General features: G+C 37.0%; 3 protein-coding genes across 7 annotated transcripts; all 3 read left to right on the top strand.

Annotated features, from left to right (window-relative positions):
* Positions 1-2,489: 2,489 nt before the first annotated feature.
* Positions 2,490-5,041, top strand: LOC104712469 (OVARIAN TUMOR DOMAIN-containing deubiquitinating enzyme 4-like). Of its 5 annotated transcripts, none has more exons than XM_087467607.1 (6): positions 2,490-2,915; positions 3,390-3,910; positions 4,002-4,134; positions 4,212-4,252; positions 4,443-4,541; positions 4,720-5,041. In XM_087467607.1, the coding sequence occupies exons 2-6, from the start codon at positions 3,439-3,441 to the stop codon at positions 4,740-4,742; spliced, it is 768 nt and encodes a 255-aa protein (XP_087323733.1). In that variant the 5' UTR covers positions 2,490-2,915; positions 3,390-3,438; the 3' UTR covers positions 4,743-5,041. The 5 variants fall into 5 exon arrangements, with proteins under 5 accessions (XP_087323733.1, XP_010427671.1, XP_087323732.1 ...); XM_010429369.2 differs by having other exon boundaries at positions 4,002-4,123; XM_087467606.1 differs by lacking the exon at positions 2,490-2,915 and adding an exon at positions 3,057-3,255 and having other exon boundaries at positions 4,002-4,123.
* A 997-nt stretch (positions 5,042-6,038) lies between these two features.
* On the top strand, positions 6,039-9,284 carry LOC104712470 (receptor protein kinase-like protein ZAR1). The gene is made up of 2 exons (XM_010429372.2): positions 6,039-7,838; positions 8,403-9,284. Exons 1-2 carry the CDS (start codon positions 6,506-6,508, stop codon positions 9,053-9,055), a joined length of 1,986 nt encoding a protein of 661 aa, XP_010427674.2. The 5' UTR covers positions 6,039-6,505; the 3' UTR covers positions 9,056-9,284.
* Positions 9,285-12,576: 3,292 nt separating this feature from the next.
* LOC104712471 (protein GIGAS CELL1-like) lies at positions 12,577-15,089 on the top strand. The gene is made up of 3 exons (XM_010429374.3): positions 12,577-12,833; positions 13,228-13,630; positions 14,266-15,089. Exons 2-3 carry the CDS (start codon positions 13,241-13,243, stop codon positions 14,653-14,655), a joined length of 780 nt encoding a protein of 259 aa, XP_010427676.1. The 5' UTR covers positions 12,577-12,833; positions 13,228-13,240; the 3' UTR covers positions 14,656-15,089.
* Positions 15,090-16,154: the final 1,065 nt, after the last annotated feature.

Genomic DNA, 16,154 nt, shown 5'->3' on the forward strand with positions numbered 1-16,154 from the left:
AGCAGTAAATAAATCACGGAGGCGAGATATGATATCTTTTTCCTTAATTCAATAAATCGGCCGTAAGTGCTTTCGGACAATCACGATTTATGAATCCCAGGATACAACCGATCACGAACTATTACCGTAGCACACCAGTAATAGAACTCAAGCGAACAGATCTACGTTATACTCTCGAAACTACTAAACTAAGAACTTACTTGGACTAAGCAAGAGAGAGGGAGAGAGAGATCTTCAGAGGAAGGAGTGTTTATGTTTTTGTGTGTGAAAAATAATGAGAGGTTATGCCTCTATTTATAGTGGAAGGAGGGAGCTCTCAAGAAAATATTCAGTGAATATTCTCGGAGTGCTGCCCAAGTTTGCTTGGAGTTCACACCAAGTCTTTCCAAAAAATTAAATGGGCCTATAGCAGTCTCAAGAGCCAAAAAGCCCAAAAACCCAAAAGCCCAAGAGACCACAGCCCGCATCCGAGACCAGCCCGGCCCGGCCCGCCTCCATGCTCGGCCCGGTTCGGTTTGGTTCGCGTGTGGGAACCTTCCCTCTTCCTTCTACATACTTTTGAAACTAGAAGAGTGTGAAACTATATATATATGAGTGAAAAATCAATCATATTTCCGATGTGGGATATTTCCCAAACCATCCCAAGTAGCTCACTTCACACTCTTATTTCTCATTCAAATCAACTCCGTTTTGGACGTATGAGTATACCATCTTGTAGTACTCGTTACCAGCTTTCCATTGCACTATCGACCAGACAATTCCGATCATCCATTTGGCCGGAATTTGGCCGGAAAGTCACGGGAAAGTCATTGTCCCAAAACCTGCAATTTTCTGAAACTTGTTTCTGAAAATTCAGTTCCAACATTTTTAACTCAATTTGTTTAACGTTTATGAAGCATATATATCTTTTTTTTTGTAATCGTGATTACATTTTTATTTTCATCAAAATGTTAGTTGGATTTAGTCGTATAATCGTATTTGAATATAGGTTCCTGAGAATATTTTAAACCGCCGAAACCAAAAAAAAATTAAAAGAGAGAATATTTTAAAACGCATCAAACATCATGAATGCACTTCACCACCCAAACGGCCAAACCAGAAGTCCAAGTCCAATGCTAAATTCGGCTAAGGGTCGTAATGATAAGAAATCATACATAGAAATATTGAAGTGTATATATAACTTAACGATTACAAAGCAGACGTCTCTAAATTTCCTACGTTATACGTTTACACGCATAGAATTCGTCGTTACATATAAAAATACTTAAGATACACGTACATGTCGTTACATATTTGGCACAATGATCGATACTGATACAGTGATGTGTAATAGTAAATAAGTTATACAGACTTAGGTAATGAGTGATCCAAATCAAAACACTTCTATCAACCATCGTATACATGTTAGTTGCGTTGGATTCAACCAATTTTCTTATATATAGCGCTACAACAATTTACATCCAACTTTAAGATTGAATTAAACTCAACTTTCAAATGCATTTATTGTAAGATAACTTTTTTTTGTAGCAGATGACACTTTGATCATTTATAACAAAACACCACGTTGTAACAATCAGATCATTTAACAGTGAGAGCAGACGACATGGATTAGAAAACAAAACCATACAAATACAATAGAAGAAAAAATTAAATTGATGAGAGATAAACGATATCGACCGGAACATACGATGGGCCCAGAAGACAAGGACGACACAATGTGGGCCCATAACATAAGGACCCTCCAAAAAAAAGGGCTTGTGATAAAACTTGGGGCCACCTGGAAAAAAAAAAACATATCCCTTGTGAATAGCCGAAGGCCACAACCACAACCACAATGATGGGGTCTCAAGTCTCTCTACCATTAACCAAGTTGCACGTCGAGTGATGTGTTGGGTTTAAATGGGCCGTGAATACTACTTTCTCATTCATTGCTTTTGCCAGAGACCAGAGTCCTTTTTTTTTTTTTTCTGTGTGTGTGTGTTGTTGTACTTGTACCACAAACGGCAAGGGCTGTTCACCGTACGGTACGCACAGACTGCAATGCCCATTTGCCAGTTTCAGGAAGAAAGGTTTCTGACACAGACAAAACTTTTTGTTGTGTTTCCATTCCTAGAATCAAGATACTAAACTGAACGAATATAGAAAATATTTTGATTTTTTTTTTGTAAAGATATTTGCTGAAGTCAATTGTAACCACCAGTTCAGTATTCTAATAAGTTATAAATATGTAGGTAAAAAAAAAGTAAAACGTACAATATTAAATATTTTACTGATGAAATATCTGTGAGAAATTCTTAACTTTCAAATTAAAAGTTAAAAATCTAACTGGTAACTGAGTTGTAGCCTCTTTTAATTTACAGTATGAAGTTTTAGCATTTTTTGGGAGATTTCTATATGCGCATTTCGAATCGAACCCTACTCTAATATCAATAAAATAAATTTTAGTCGGACCATCCTATATTTAAATAAACAAATTTGGATCACATATCATATGAAGAATTATTAAGAATACAAATTGCAAGTCTCCTCAGTCAGTCCTCCTGCAAATGTGTAATAACAATGTGGTGGAGAAAAGAAAAAGAAAAAAAATGTTTTCATGCAAAGAGAAGGTTAGCTGGAACACATAAAAACGGGTAATTAGGCCCAGTTATGCGGCCCAATCAAGCTAAATTCAGCGGATCCATTAAAACGGTGGCGTTTCTAATGATGAGATTGACTAAAGCGGTACCAGCCGATGCTTCTCGAGTCTCTCTCTCGACTAGTTCTGTAAGATTGCAGCGTCGGTAAATTACAAATTCGAGACGTTGCGCCAGTAGAAGAACTATAAAAACTACAGTTTCAGCTTGTGTCTTATGCACCAAATTCGCATCTCCTACAGTCAAACAACGGTTTCTTGCTTTTGTCGGAAAATCAAAGTGAGTACAAGAAACACCCGCCCCCTTTAATAACATTCTTTACTTCGCGAACTTGTAATAAGCCTTTATTCACTCTTTTCACGTGTTTTCTCTTTCGGATGCTTCTCTGATACACACACGCCTACGCAATTGTATCATTCTACCTGCGTTTCTTCTGTTTCAATAGCTTTTGATTTTGTGTTTTTGTTTTTTTTCTTTTTCTTTGGTTTAAATTCGTTATTCTAGCCTTCTGGGTTACATCTCTGATATTCCAATTACCAATTTTGATTTGACTAATACAATTCATACGGTTTTAAAGAAATTACCTGCATAATTTTCAGTTCTTGGGCTGAAGTTACAAGTATATATAGCTTGCTTTTTTTTTTGGGATTATTGACATAGATTTTGCTATCAAGTAATGATCTTTTGTTTGTTTTTGGAATCATTAGAGCTATACATTAAAGACTTATAGAAATTGTCTTCTTCTTTGTATAGGTTTATCTGGAAAAGGACTCGTATTGAAAGCTTTTTATATAAAAGAGATATGATGATTTGTTACTCTCCAATCACAACATGTTCTAGGAATGTTATCCATATCAAGAGGCATTTAAGCACTCACCTCCAAGGATCATCATATAAATCCTGCTGTTACAGTCTTTTCTCAGGGCTTTCTAGAAAAGATTATGCCGGTTTTGGTGTATCCATCTCTAGTAATGTGCTGGATAAAGGACTTTTTGGGTCGGTATTGATCAATCGATCAACCGTTGGTCCTAAGGAAAAGCTTGAAGTTTCTTTCTTGTCACCTGATGCAAAAAAGAAATGCTCTGAGATAAATAGCAACATGAGAAACCTCTATTGGTTTTCAAGATTTGCTTATACGGGTGTGGTTGTTAGCTTGCTTGTTTGTTATTCTTCGTCTTCTCAATCAGCTTACGCTGATGCTTCAAGGGATAACAGTTCCTCTGATGGTAAATTCCATAATGGGAAAAGAGTCTACACTGATTACTCTATCATTGGTAAGTATACCAATAATGTGAATAGTCAGATTGCTAAGCTTGTTTTTATGTTAGACCATTGTTGAATCAGAAAAATGGCAATGATTTGTAGGTATTCCTGGGGATGGTAGATGTTTGTTTCGTTCTGTATCTCACGGGTTTTGCTTACGCTCTGGAGAACGGGCTCCAGGCGAGAAGACACAAAGAGAACTCGCTGATGAATTACGTACAAGGGTAAGTATCTGGTTAGTATCTGTCAAACTCTGCAACCAGAAGTCTTAAATTACATCTATCATCCATGTGTTATCTTTGAATATGATAGGTTGCTGATGAGTTTATTAAAAGAAGACAGGAAACAGAATGGTAAGTTTTTTTTTAGTGTTTTCAGAGCTATATAGCACTCTTCAACTTCCATATCACATTATTTGAATTCTTGTTAGTTGTTACTACTAGCGTCAAGGGCTTTGAGAGCATAACATCTTGTAAATCCCAAATTATGAAGTACTAGGCTAAGAAGTTTTTTGCAGTTACTCATTCAAATGATTCTCTTCAGGTTTGTGGAAGGAGATTTCGACACATATGTTAGACAAATTCGGAAGCCACAGGTGTGGGGAGGTGAACCAGAACTATTCATGGCTTCACATGTTCTCCAGTAAATAACTTCCTCTCCTTTGTTCTTTGTTCCTTGATGTGCATTGTTTCAGCTTTTCATACACATTTTAGATTGAATACCAACGAATCCCGAAACGGGCATATCATTAATCTTTGTAGGATTGATTCTTTTTGATGTTTTTCTCTTCTTCTTCTTTTTTTGTGTGTGATTATTATAGGATGCCAATCACAGTGTATATGAAGGACGAGAAAGCTGGAGGATTGATATGCATTGCAGAATATGGTCAAGAATACGGTAAAGACGATCCGATCCGAGTCCTTTACCATGGTTTCGGTCATTACGATGCTCTATTGATTCACGAGGGTAAAACTTCAATTCCAAAATCTAAACTCTAGCAAATTTAGCTTAGCATCTTGGACTTTTGTCAGGTGTTGATGGTGTTTTTGTTTCTGACACAACCATATATGTCTTGTAGAATGTAACCTTTCTATTAAATTTTACTTTTTAATTTGAATAAAATTTACATGCTCGTTTCAAAATGTTAGCTTATGTCCACTCAAAAGAATATACTTGGTCAGTGTGATATCAGGCCATTATGGTTGAAAAGCCGAACAAGGATTTAAAATGCTTACAAACGAGACAAAATTTTACAACCTTGTAATTCATACAATGTGTGGTTTACATCCTAGAGAGTAGAGACATTGCAGCTAAGGAAAGTGACAAAAAAAAAAAGTCGGACTAGTAGAACTAATTGAGATAGTTGACGTCGTCGTAAGTGACAGTCTCCAAGACCATAAGCATCATTTTTTTAATCTATTAAATGATCTAAATTTAATCATGACAAAAGAGTTAGAGATTAAATATATATATCTCAAATACGGTAAGGAATACAGTAAAGAATATCAGATTCGAGTCCTATACTTTCTATACCATGGTTTTTGGTCACTACATGCCCTTTTGATTCATGAGGGTAAAAGCTCCAGTGTCACGTTCGGTTTACAAGGAAAAAATAAAAGAGGAAGTGCCATCCGTCCGGTACGGTTGTTGTTGGGGGACATAAGTGGGATATTCACATGCATCTTTGTATTGGTGACTTTTGTCAGGTGGTGATGATTTTATAGTTTTTCTGACACAACCACAAATCTATAGTCATGTCTTGTAGAATGTTACTACCTTTTTATGTACCATACCTTTTAATTTGAATAAAATTTCAAATTATATGCTCGTTTTCAAATATCATAACTAGCTTGTGTGCCACACATTGTCAAAGTCGTGATGATACAAAATCACAATGTTTGTGGGTACCTAAAAGATATGGTCAGTGTAAATATAAGTGTTGTTGGTCTGGCCATTCCCATTATGGTTGAAATGAAACGATAGAAAATAAAATAATGAATTAAAACGGTATATAAAAATTTGTATAAATCCCCTAATTTGTTTCATGGTTAAGAGTTTTTTATTTGGCTTTCTAGGTTAACGTCTCCTAACCAAATTCAAAAAAACTTGTCGTGCGTCTCGACTTCCAAAGTAATAAAAAACCTACTCATATCCATTTTCCAACAAAAACCAAAACCCAATCATCGACATCTTACATCTTACCCAACAAAATTAGAATTTTTTAAAACACAGACATACATTATTTATAAAGAACAACCCACCTGCATGATGCATCAGTCAATGACTATAAAAAAAACTTTGGATTTAACAATCCATAACTAAACTGTCAGTGTCACAGACCAAAACCACATTCTTATTTTGTTTTTAATTATTATTTCAAATTTGTATCCATGTCCCCAAACACATCTTCCAACACTTTTTTAAAGCTCCCAAAAAACTTTTCCCATGTCTACACTATAACCACGTTGCTACTTGCTACTACATTGTAACCAAGTTATTCTTCTCTTTCGTCTTCTTCTTCTTCTCTCGTCTCTCTCTCTCTCCCTCTCTTTTGCAACTCCTCGTTGCATAGTCACAATCCTTAGTTTAGTTATTAACTCGAGAAAATGCAGTTTCTTTCACTTCTTGTTTCTTCCTTCTTCTTCTTAATAAGCTTCTCCTCGTCGCTAAACCCCGATGGTTTGTCACTTCTTGCTCTCAAATCCGCCGTCTCAAAAGACCCGACCCGAGTGATGACATCCTGGTCAGAATCCGACCCGACTCCGTGTCACTGGCCTGGAATCATCTGCACTCACGGACGTGTCACCTCACTCGTTCTCTCCGGAAGAAGACTATCAGGCTACATACCCTCCGAACTCGGACTACTCGACTCGCTCCTAAAACTCGACCTCGCTCGGAACAACTTCTCGAAACCCGTTCCGACTCGTCTCTTCAACGCCGTTAACCTCCGTTACATCGATCTCTCTCACAACTCGATCCCAGGCCCAATCCCGGCCCAGTTACGAGCCCTCAAGAATCTCAATCACGTTGATCTCTCCTCCAATCTCCTCAACGGGTCACTCCCTGAGTCACTCACTCAACTCGGAAGCTTAGTCGGAACGCTCAACCTCTCTTACAGCAGATTCTCCGGCGAAATCCCGCCGTCGTATGGCCGGTTTCCTGTTTTCGTCAGCTTAGATCTCGGCCACAATAACCTCACCGGAAAAATACCTGAGACTGGGTCTCTCTTAAACCAAGGACCAACCGCGTTCGCCGGAAACTCTGATCTCTGTGGCTTTCCGTTACAGAAGCTTTGTAAAGAAGAAGAAAGCTCAAATCCTAAGCTCGTCGCTCCGAAACCAGAAGGCTCGCTAGTACTCCCGAAGAAACCTAACCCTAGTTTCGTCGACAAGGACGACGGAAAAAAGGCTAAACCGATCACCGGATCAATAACGGTTTCTCTCATATCCGGAGTCTCAATCGTAATCGGAGCTGTTTCAATCTCCGTATGGCTAATCCGGAGAAAATTAAGCTCCGCCGAGAGCAAATCGGAGAAAAAGAACACGGCGATGCCAACGGAGTTTGATGCGGCGGCGGCGGAGGAGGAGGAGGAGGAAGGTAAATTCGTGGTGATGGACGAAGGATTCGATCTCGAGCTGGAGGATCTGCTGAGAGCATCGGCTTACGTAGTGGGAAAGAGCAGAAGTGGGATTGTGTACAGAGTAGTTGCCGGAATGGGATCGGGTATGGTGGCGGCAACCTCCGTCGTTGCTGCTGTGAGAAGGCTGAGTGACGGAGACGCCACGTGGCGGAGGAAGGATTTCGAAAACGAAGTGGAGGCTATAGGTAGAGTCCAGCATCCAAACATCGTACGGGTAAGAGCTTATTACTACGCTGAGGACGAGAGGCTCTTGATCACTGATTACATACGCAACGGGAGCTTGTACTCTGCCTTACATGGTAATGTCATTAACCAAACCACTTTAAGTATGAAGGCTAATCTCAATTTTTGTTTTTTTTTTTGTGAATCTTGAGGTTGATTTAGTAAGAGACAAAAATTGGGTTGAGTTTGGTAGTTTAGTGCTCTTGAACTAACCAGTTGATTGGTGGATTTGTATAGGTGTAGTTTTTTTTTTTTTTTTTTTTGTCTATATTAGCTTTTTTATGTTAATAGAAAATTTATTGGCGTCTTCCTCTTGTTTGTTTGCCATTCGAGATCTTTTGAGTTCACATGTTTGGTGACTGTTATAGTTCTAGGCAAACTTGGAATTTTCTTCTTGTCGAACATTCGGTTTTTGCGAGAGTTTTGAATTAGGAAAGAGCAATGTAGAAGGTGGTGAGATCCTGTTTGTTTTAACTTGATGAGAGAATATTGTTGGTTTAAGTGGTCAAGATCAGGATTAATTAGGAGTCAGTTTTAAAGAGTGTTCAATGAGACAGAACAAGCAGAGATCAGATTAAAATCTGAGGGATGTTTGTTATTTGTGATCATTGGTTTGAGAAATAGTGTTTTATTTTTTGTAGGTGGACCTGTGAATACTCTGTCTACACTCTCTTGGCCTGAAAGGTTACGTATTGCACAAGGAGCGGCTCGTGGTTTGATGTATATACACGAGTACAGTCCGAGAAAGTACGTTCATGGCAACTTAAAATCAACCAAAATCCTGCTCGATGATGAATTACAGCCTCGCATCTCAGGCTTTGGTCTCACACGTCTGGTCTCCGGTTACTCCAAACTCACCGGTTCGTTATCCGCCAAAAGGCAAAGCTTTGACCAAACCTATGGAACCTCTGCTACAACAACGGTGGCAAGAATTACAGTTCCCTCTGTTGCTTACCTTGCACCGGAGGCTCGAGCTTCTTCTGGTTACAAATTATCTCAGAAGTGCGATGTTTATTCTTTCGGGGTTGTCCTTATGGAGTTGTTGACTGGTCGTTTGCCCAATGCTTCCTATAAAAACAATGGCGAAGAACTTGTGCATGTTGTGAGGAACTGGGTCAAGGAAGAGAAGCCCTTGGCTGAGATTTTAGACCCGGAGATGCTGAACAAAGGTTATGCAGATAAGCAAGTTATTGCAGCCATTCATGTTGCCTTGAACTGCACAGAAATGGATCCAGAGGTTCGACCGAGGATGAGATCAGTGTCTGAGAATCTCGGCCGAATCAAATCGGACTGAGCTCGTTTGAGGTAACTTAGAAACTGAGTTCGAGATTTTGCTGTTCCGTTGATTGTAAAATTCATGCACCATCATGTTTTGCTTCTCTAGGACTATGAGTAGAGTATCTTGTAATATTTTTGTTGGCATGCTTTAGGGTCCTGATCATCATGTACTCACTCTCCTTTGTTGTACATTTGTAATTGACCAAGTCACTAAAGTAAGTAGTCTTTTTGTTTCTTGGTTTTAACTTTTAACTTTAAATCCTTGACCATCTTTCTAGAATATCAAATCAAGTCACATTTATATGGACATTTTGAAACAATTTATACTTTTTTCTATAATCCCAAACTGAGAAGACAAATTTAGACATGTGGGATCCATTTTTTCCCAATAGATTGTGCTCCTTGCAAAATCCAGTTCTACTAGATTAGTACCCGTGCTATAGCACGGGTTAAATTTTATTTTATACGACAAATTTAAATATTTTTATTTGATATATTTTTTAGCATTAAACAATATCATCATATAACCTTGATATTTTACATTTAAACCAAATTATAAGTTTATCTTATTTTATCATAAAACTAACTACATTTTAATTGGTGAATAATAATAGAATATGTAAATAAGATATGCATTTGTTTCTGAGGAAAGAAGTACATATAACTTTAAATTGTGTTATTACAAATAATAACTTTTAGATATGATATTTATAAAAATGGCAAAATGTAAACCCTATAAATTTTGATTACCATTGAAATGACCATAGTGCAGTAGCAGGAGGTAAGTCCATTTGTAGAAGGCACTATCACACCCGGGATCGAGTCCCGGCTCCTACGAATGTAGGAATTTGGCTAATAGACCGGTCAGTTGTGACCCAATGTTTGAAAAAAAAGAAAATCTTGATTACCAAGTGAACCCTATAAATCTCGATTATCAAGCGAACCCTATAAATCTCGATCTCGAATCTCGATTATCAAGCAAACCCGCAAAGGTAAATTATACAAATGATACACTTAAATACAACTAAAATGATTGATGTTTTAATTTTATAACCAATTAATGACTCATATATCTATTATATAGCCTAAAAAAAATTATGTACTGACTGGACTCATATATCTATTATAAAAAGTTGTGTAGACTATGTGTAAGTGCTATTTTTAATTTTGAATATTTTTGACCGTCAAAGGGGTCTATAGAGTTAATCCTATTTAACTCGGGAGATATTTAAATTTGTTAAATTTCCTTAAACAATATATAGAAGTAGGATATATATTGTTAGGTAAGATCGAAATATTGTTTAGTTTAATAAAAATCACAGTTTTTATGTTTAGGGTTACCGAACTTGGAAGATTTCTCGAGTTAAAATATTTTGTTTCATTTTTGTATATCATCTTTTATTCCTTCAAATGCTATTATTATTTCCGATTAGGTTTAAAGTGGATTCATTGCTATTGTTATTATTAATAATTAATTATGAATAATTGAATAAATAAGCGGTATAAGATCTAACAGTAATCAAAGTAGACCCGTAAATATTAAAATATTATCAAATGTTATACTTAAATTATTAATATGTCAATTCTATAACCAACTAATGACCTATATAACTATTATATGGTCTACCAAAAATAAGTTATGTACTTCCCTTATATTAAAAAGGGGATGTACTTCCCTTATATTAAAATAAGTTATGTACTTCCCTTTACAGTGAGTCGTGACCAAGTGATTAATTTCGAATTCATTCATAATAAATTACTAGATGTTAAAAGAAACATACAAAAGAGTTAATTAATCTTTTGATAACATACACACTATAAGGAAACGATTTTTTTTTTTTTTTTAAATGTTTGCTTTAGCTTTAAACATACAAAACATTAACAAAAAAATGTTTGCTATAGCTTTAAACAATTATTTGCTATGCTTTGGGATAAATAAGCAAATTATATGTTTTTGTATTCTGTTATATATGATGATATAAGAACAAATATAGAAGCGTTGGCTTGGCTTGGGGCGTCCCAAAAGTATATCAGCATGTTGTGTCCTCTCTGAACCTTCACATTAAGTAATTAAGTAACTTTAAACCCTTGACCCTCTTTCTATAATATAAAATCAAGTGGCATTATGGACATTCCTTTCGAATTGATTCATAATAATTAGATATTAAAAAAAACAAAGGAATTAATCTTTGGATAACATACACAATATAGGAAACATTTTTTTTTTTTTAAATAGCTGTATATATAATGTCTGCTTCAATCTTAACATAACATACAATTAGATCTTTAAATATAAACATTAACAATAATGTGTTGTTTCTAGATGATACAAAATGGTTATAATTAGATCACAAAACAGGCAAATACTTAACTGTAAGTTATTTTTCTTCCTTTAGAAACCACCAAAGCTAGTCAATGTTATAATTAGTTAACGCCTAATCAGTTACAACTTAACACAATAAAATGTAAAATTCATTCACCGTATAAATACATGATAATGCAACGAAACATCAATCCAAACCATTAAACAAAAAAAAAAAAAAAATGGCTTGCCATAGGAATCTGATCATAACTCTTGTGGTACTATCGTCGTTCTTGAACGTAGCATTATCTCAAGACGGTGTAGTGATGGGCAAGAATATATACGCATAGGACTTAATTTCAACAATACGTGTGTACGTAAGAAACGATATCGGTGGTTCGATGTTATATTCTGCTTGTCGTAATAGTAGGTCGGAGAATGAACTCGTTCACATAGATTTTTTGCCTGGAGCGACTAGACAAATGACTGAATTCCTAAAAGATTTATTGTGGGGAGGAGACACTACGCATACTTGTGTATTTAGATTTGGGGGTGAAAGACGTCGTTTTACTCTTTACAATAATCGCAGAGACAATATTTATGGTTTTCAATGCAGAAACTGTTATTGGTCTGTTAGAAGGAATGGACTTTGTGCTCTTAATTCAAAAACCAAAAGATATGATATTTGTTATTCTTGGGATAAATAAATAAGCTAAATTATATGTTTTACTGTATTGAACTCATGTTCAAATTGATGATTATTATTAGCCAAGCCAATTTGGTTAAATTGATATATATATGTGGTGTGGTGTTGACTTGTCTGTTGGCTTTGAAGTTTTTTTTTGCTAAATACAATTATACAAACCACTTCAAATCTATACCAAGATGTATTGATAAATTAATAAAAATATAGTAGTTATAAAGTTATTTAATTTATAGAGAGTATACTGTAATAAAATTTCACGAGTGATTAATTATTGAATAAAATCTCTCATATGGAGCATTTTTAAAATGGTGTCAAAAATAACTCAAATTAATAACAAGTTGAAGTGGTTTATATGATCGGGGACGTGGCTTGTTTATGATGTAAGTGAGTAACGGTCAGATCTGTAAACGGTGGATGATCGGTAAAGCGTACAGAAACACAGGTAGGGTCGTCCGTAGAGAATAATATTAATTAGGGTTTTGCAAGGGTAAAAATGTAAAAATAGCGATGTTAGGCGTTTATCCCGCCCGCCTGAGATGCAAAATTTGAAATTTGAGTTTTGACTTCACACATGTGAGTGAGAGCGTTGTGTGGCATCTCTCTCTCGCACGTGCGAGAAGATTTGGATTTGTTTCCTTCATTATAAATCCCGCTCAGGAGACGACGACCTTCAAAGAATTGCCCTCAGATCGTCACTCTCCCCAAGAAAAGTCCCTCTCTCTCTCTTCGAAGAGACCGTTTTGGAGTTCGTCGATTGCTTTGATTGAAAGAAGAAGATTCACAAAGGTACGAATCCAATGTTGTTTCCTTCTTAATTTGATTTTGAGTGAGTTTTTTTTAACGGTGTTCTTGTAACTTCTCGATCCGAATTTGATTTTTCGGGATCTGTTTTGTGAGAAACTTAGATTCGCGTTCTTGAGTTCTTTCTGTAATTTCGTTTATCGGAAGCGGCGGTTGATTCAAAATGTTAAAACCCTAGGGTTTCTGATTCTCTGGGGATTTGTGTTGTTTTCTTCGATCGATCGATTCTCTAATTGATTCTCTGAATGTTGTTCTTCTTGTTTTCCAGCGATGTTAAAACTCTAGGGTTTCTCTGGGGATTTGTGTTGTTTTCTTCAATCCATTGATCAATTCTGTAATTGATTTCTCTATATGTTGTTGTTCTTGTTGTTGTTTACAGCGACGATATCAAAATGCCAGAAGCAAGAGATCGAATCGTGAGGCCAGTGGATTACTCGGCTATATTTGCCAACAGAAGGAGTAACGGTATCTTACTTGACGTCCCAGAGTCAGAGCTCAGATTAATTCAGTCTCCGGTTCTCAGAATTCCATCGGATTCTCCAGGACCTGGTTCAGTTGGTCGAGGATCTTTGGTTAGAACTGGCGGCGGTGTTGCGAGAGGCAATTTCAGTACGTGGAGACCTGGTAATGGGAGAGCTGGTCACACGCCTTTTAGATTGGCTGAGGGAAGAGAGAATATGCCTTTGGTGGCTACTAGAGGTGGGAGAGGTCGTGCTTCACGGAGTCAGTTGCCTTCATGGTACCCTAGAACGCCTCTAAGTGATATTACTCACATTATGAGGGTAATAACTTCACCCAATCCCCTTTTGTGCTTTTAAACCTGTTGAATTGTTCGGTTTCTAATAATCAGTTTTGGTCTGGTATGGGTTTTGGATAATGCAGCTTGGTTTAGTGTTTGAGATGGACAATGGTTTTTGCTCATTCTTAACTTCTTCGTGGGTTCTTGTAGTCCTCTTTTTGAGCTGAGTTAGGATTCTGCTACTTACTGATGGGAAAGCGTTTTTTGTTTCTTAGTAATCATACAAGGCTTGCTTAGCCTATCTGATTAAGCTGAATCATAGATCTGTTGCCATAAATAAGGCTTGCTTAGCCTGGCGGATTATTTTGTGTTTAACCTGTTGGTCTGGCAATGGTTTTGGCTTTGCATTTTGGTCTGGCAATGGTTTTTTGGCTTTGCAGCTTGGTTTAGTGTTTGAGATGGACAATGGTTTTGGCTGATTCTTAGCTTCTTCATTGGTTTGTAGTCCTCTTTTTGAGCTGAGTTAGGATTCTGCTACTTACTGATAGGGCTTTTTTTGTTTCTTAGTAATCATACAAGGCTTGCTTAGCCTATTTGATTAAGCTGAATCATAGATCTTGTTGCCATAAGGCTTGCTTAGCCTGGCGATTTATTCTGTTTACACTCTTGAAAATGCAGGCAATTGAGAGGAGAAGAGCAGCCGGGACGAGAGCAGACGAGGGCCGAGATGTTGAGATCCCAACTCATCAACAAGTTGGTGTTCTTGAATCTCCAGTACCACTGTCAAGAGGAGAACACAAATGCTCAATGGAGACTCCAGGTCCATCTCTGGGAATCAAACGTAGTTGCCCACCTTCAACTGCTAGAGTACATAAGATGTTGCTTAACATCACTAAAGAGATCGCTGAGGAAGAAGAAGGATTCATCACTCCCGAGAAGAAGCTACTCAATTCTATTGACAAAGTAGAGAAAATTGTGATGAAGGAGATCCGGAAATTGCAGTGCACTCCTCAAGCAAAAAGAGAAGAGCGGGAGAAAAGGGTACGGACACTAATGTCAATGCGATGATCATCATCGACACTTAGGAGGAGAGAGACCAGAGAGGTATCCGCTTAAGATACCTGACAGTGAGTACATCATCTTCTGATGATATCGTAGATCATCTTCACAAGTTCGGTGATTTTCTTAGACTTTGGTATCATTCTCTGATGATTTGACTAGAAAGCGTTAATCATCTTTTGATGATTTTATAGGAGAATTGTTTCGAGAAATCATTGTTCTGATGATAGGATAGATCAGGAATCATCTGCTAATGATGATATCATAGGAATGTTAATTCTTTTTGACAGTCCCCACATTTCATGTTTGTGTCTTCACTTGTTGACGATTTAGGCTTGTAGAAGAATTTCATCCTTTTGTATTACTTTTGAATAATTGAGTTGTATATAAGAAGTACCGATATTTGGTTTTAATAATTGAAATTGCTGATATTCATTTGGCTATTCATATATCTGTAGACTTTATCTCGTTCCTGAATCACAAGGTTCTGCAAAGTACTCTAAACGTTTACGAACTCAATTTCTGAACGAAAAAAGGTCAAAAAGATTGTAATACAAGCACTTAGAGAGTCAGATGTCTAAAGATAATGATGATAAGTATTATAATGACTTGCAAGTGTTAAATCTGGTTTCAGTTTAGAAATTATCTTTACTTATTGATTTACAAATCGGATTGGAGCAGAGGAAGTAAACAAAAGCAAAAGAGAAACGATAACTCTCTCTCTCTGTTAGTTTCAAGAACACCAACTTTCATCATTTCAAAAAGAGACGACGTTTGTTTACAAGAACTTTGGTCAAGCTGATGATCATCTTCACCTTGACGGTAGTGCAAGAATCATTCCCCGTGGTGGTGGTATCCTGCAACTGACAAATGCAACGGGTTCTCAAATAGCTCATGTTTTCTTCAAGAAGCCGATTGAGTTCAAATCATCTAAATCAGTCTCGTTCTCGACACATTTTGTGTGTGCACTGCTCCCTGCAGGTGATCCGAGTGGCCATGGCATAACCTTTTTTCTGTCTGATTCCACTGATTTTAAAGGCGCAGAGGCAACTCGATACTTCGGGATTTTCAACTGAAGTGGATCTACTTCCACACGTGTGTTGGCTGTAGAGCTTGATACTTCGATAGCTTCAGAAGTGAAAGACATCAGCGATAATCATGTTGGGATTGATGTGAACAGCGCTGTGTCTGTGACATCTGACAACGCTTCTTATTTTTCAGATAAAGAAGGGAAGAAGATAGACATAAATCTCTTGAGTGGTGATCCTATCCAGGTTTGGGTGGATTATGCTGGAACAACACTGAACGTTTCATTGGCTCCTCTTAAAATCAAGAAACCAAGCCAACCTCTTTTGTCAAACACATCCATCAACCTTACTGATATTTTGCAAAGTTAAAGAATGTTTGTCGGGTTTTCTGGTTCAACCGGGTCAAGCATGAGTTACCAGTACGTACTCGGGTGGAGTTTCAGCAAAAGCAAGGCGTCTCTGCTCGACATTGACATCTCA

The sequence above is a fragment of the Camelina sativa genome, chromosome 9 (genome assembly GCF_030686135.1).
Source record: "Camelina sativa cultivar CO46 ecotype springtype chromosome 9, ASM3068613v1".
NCBI lineage: Eukaryota > Viridiplantae > Streptophyta > Magnoliopsida > Brassicales > Brassicaceae > Camelina > Camelina sativa.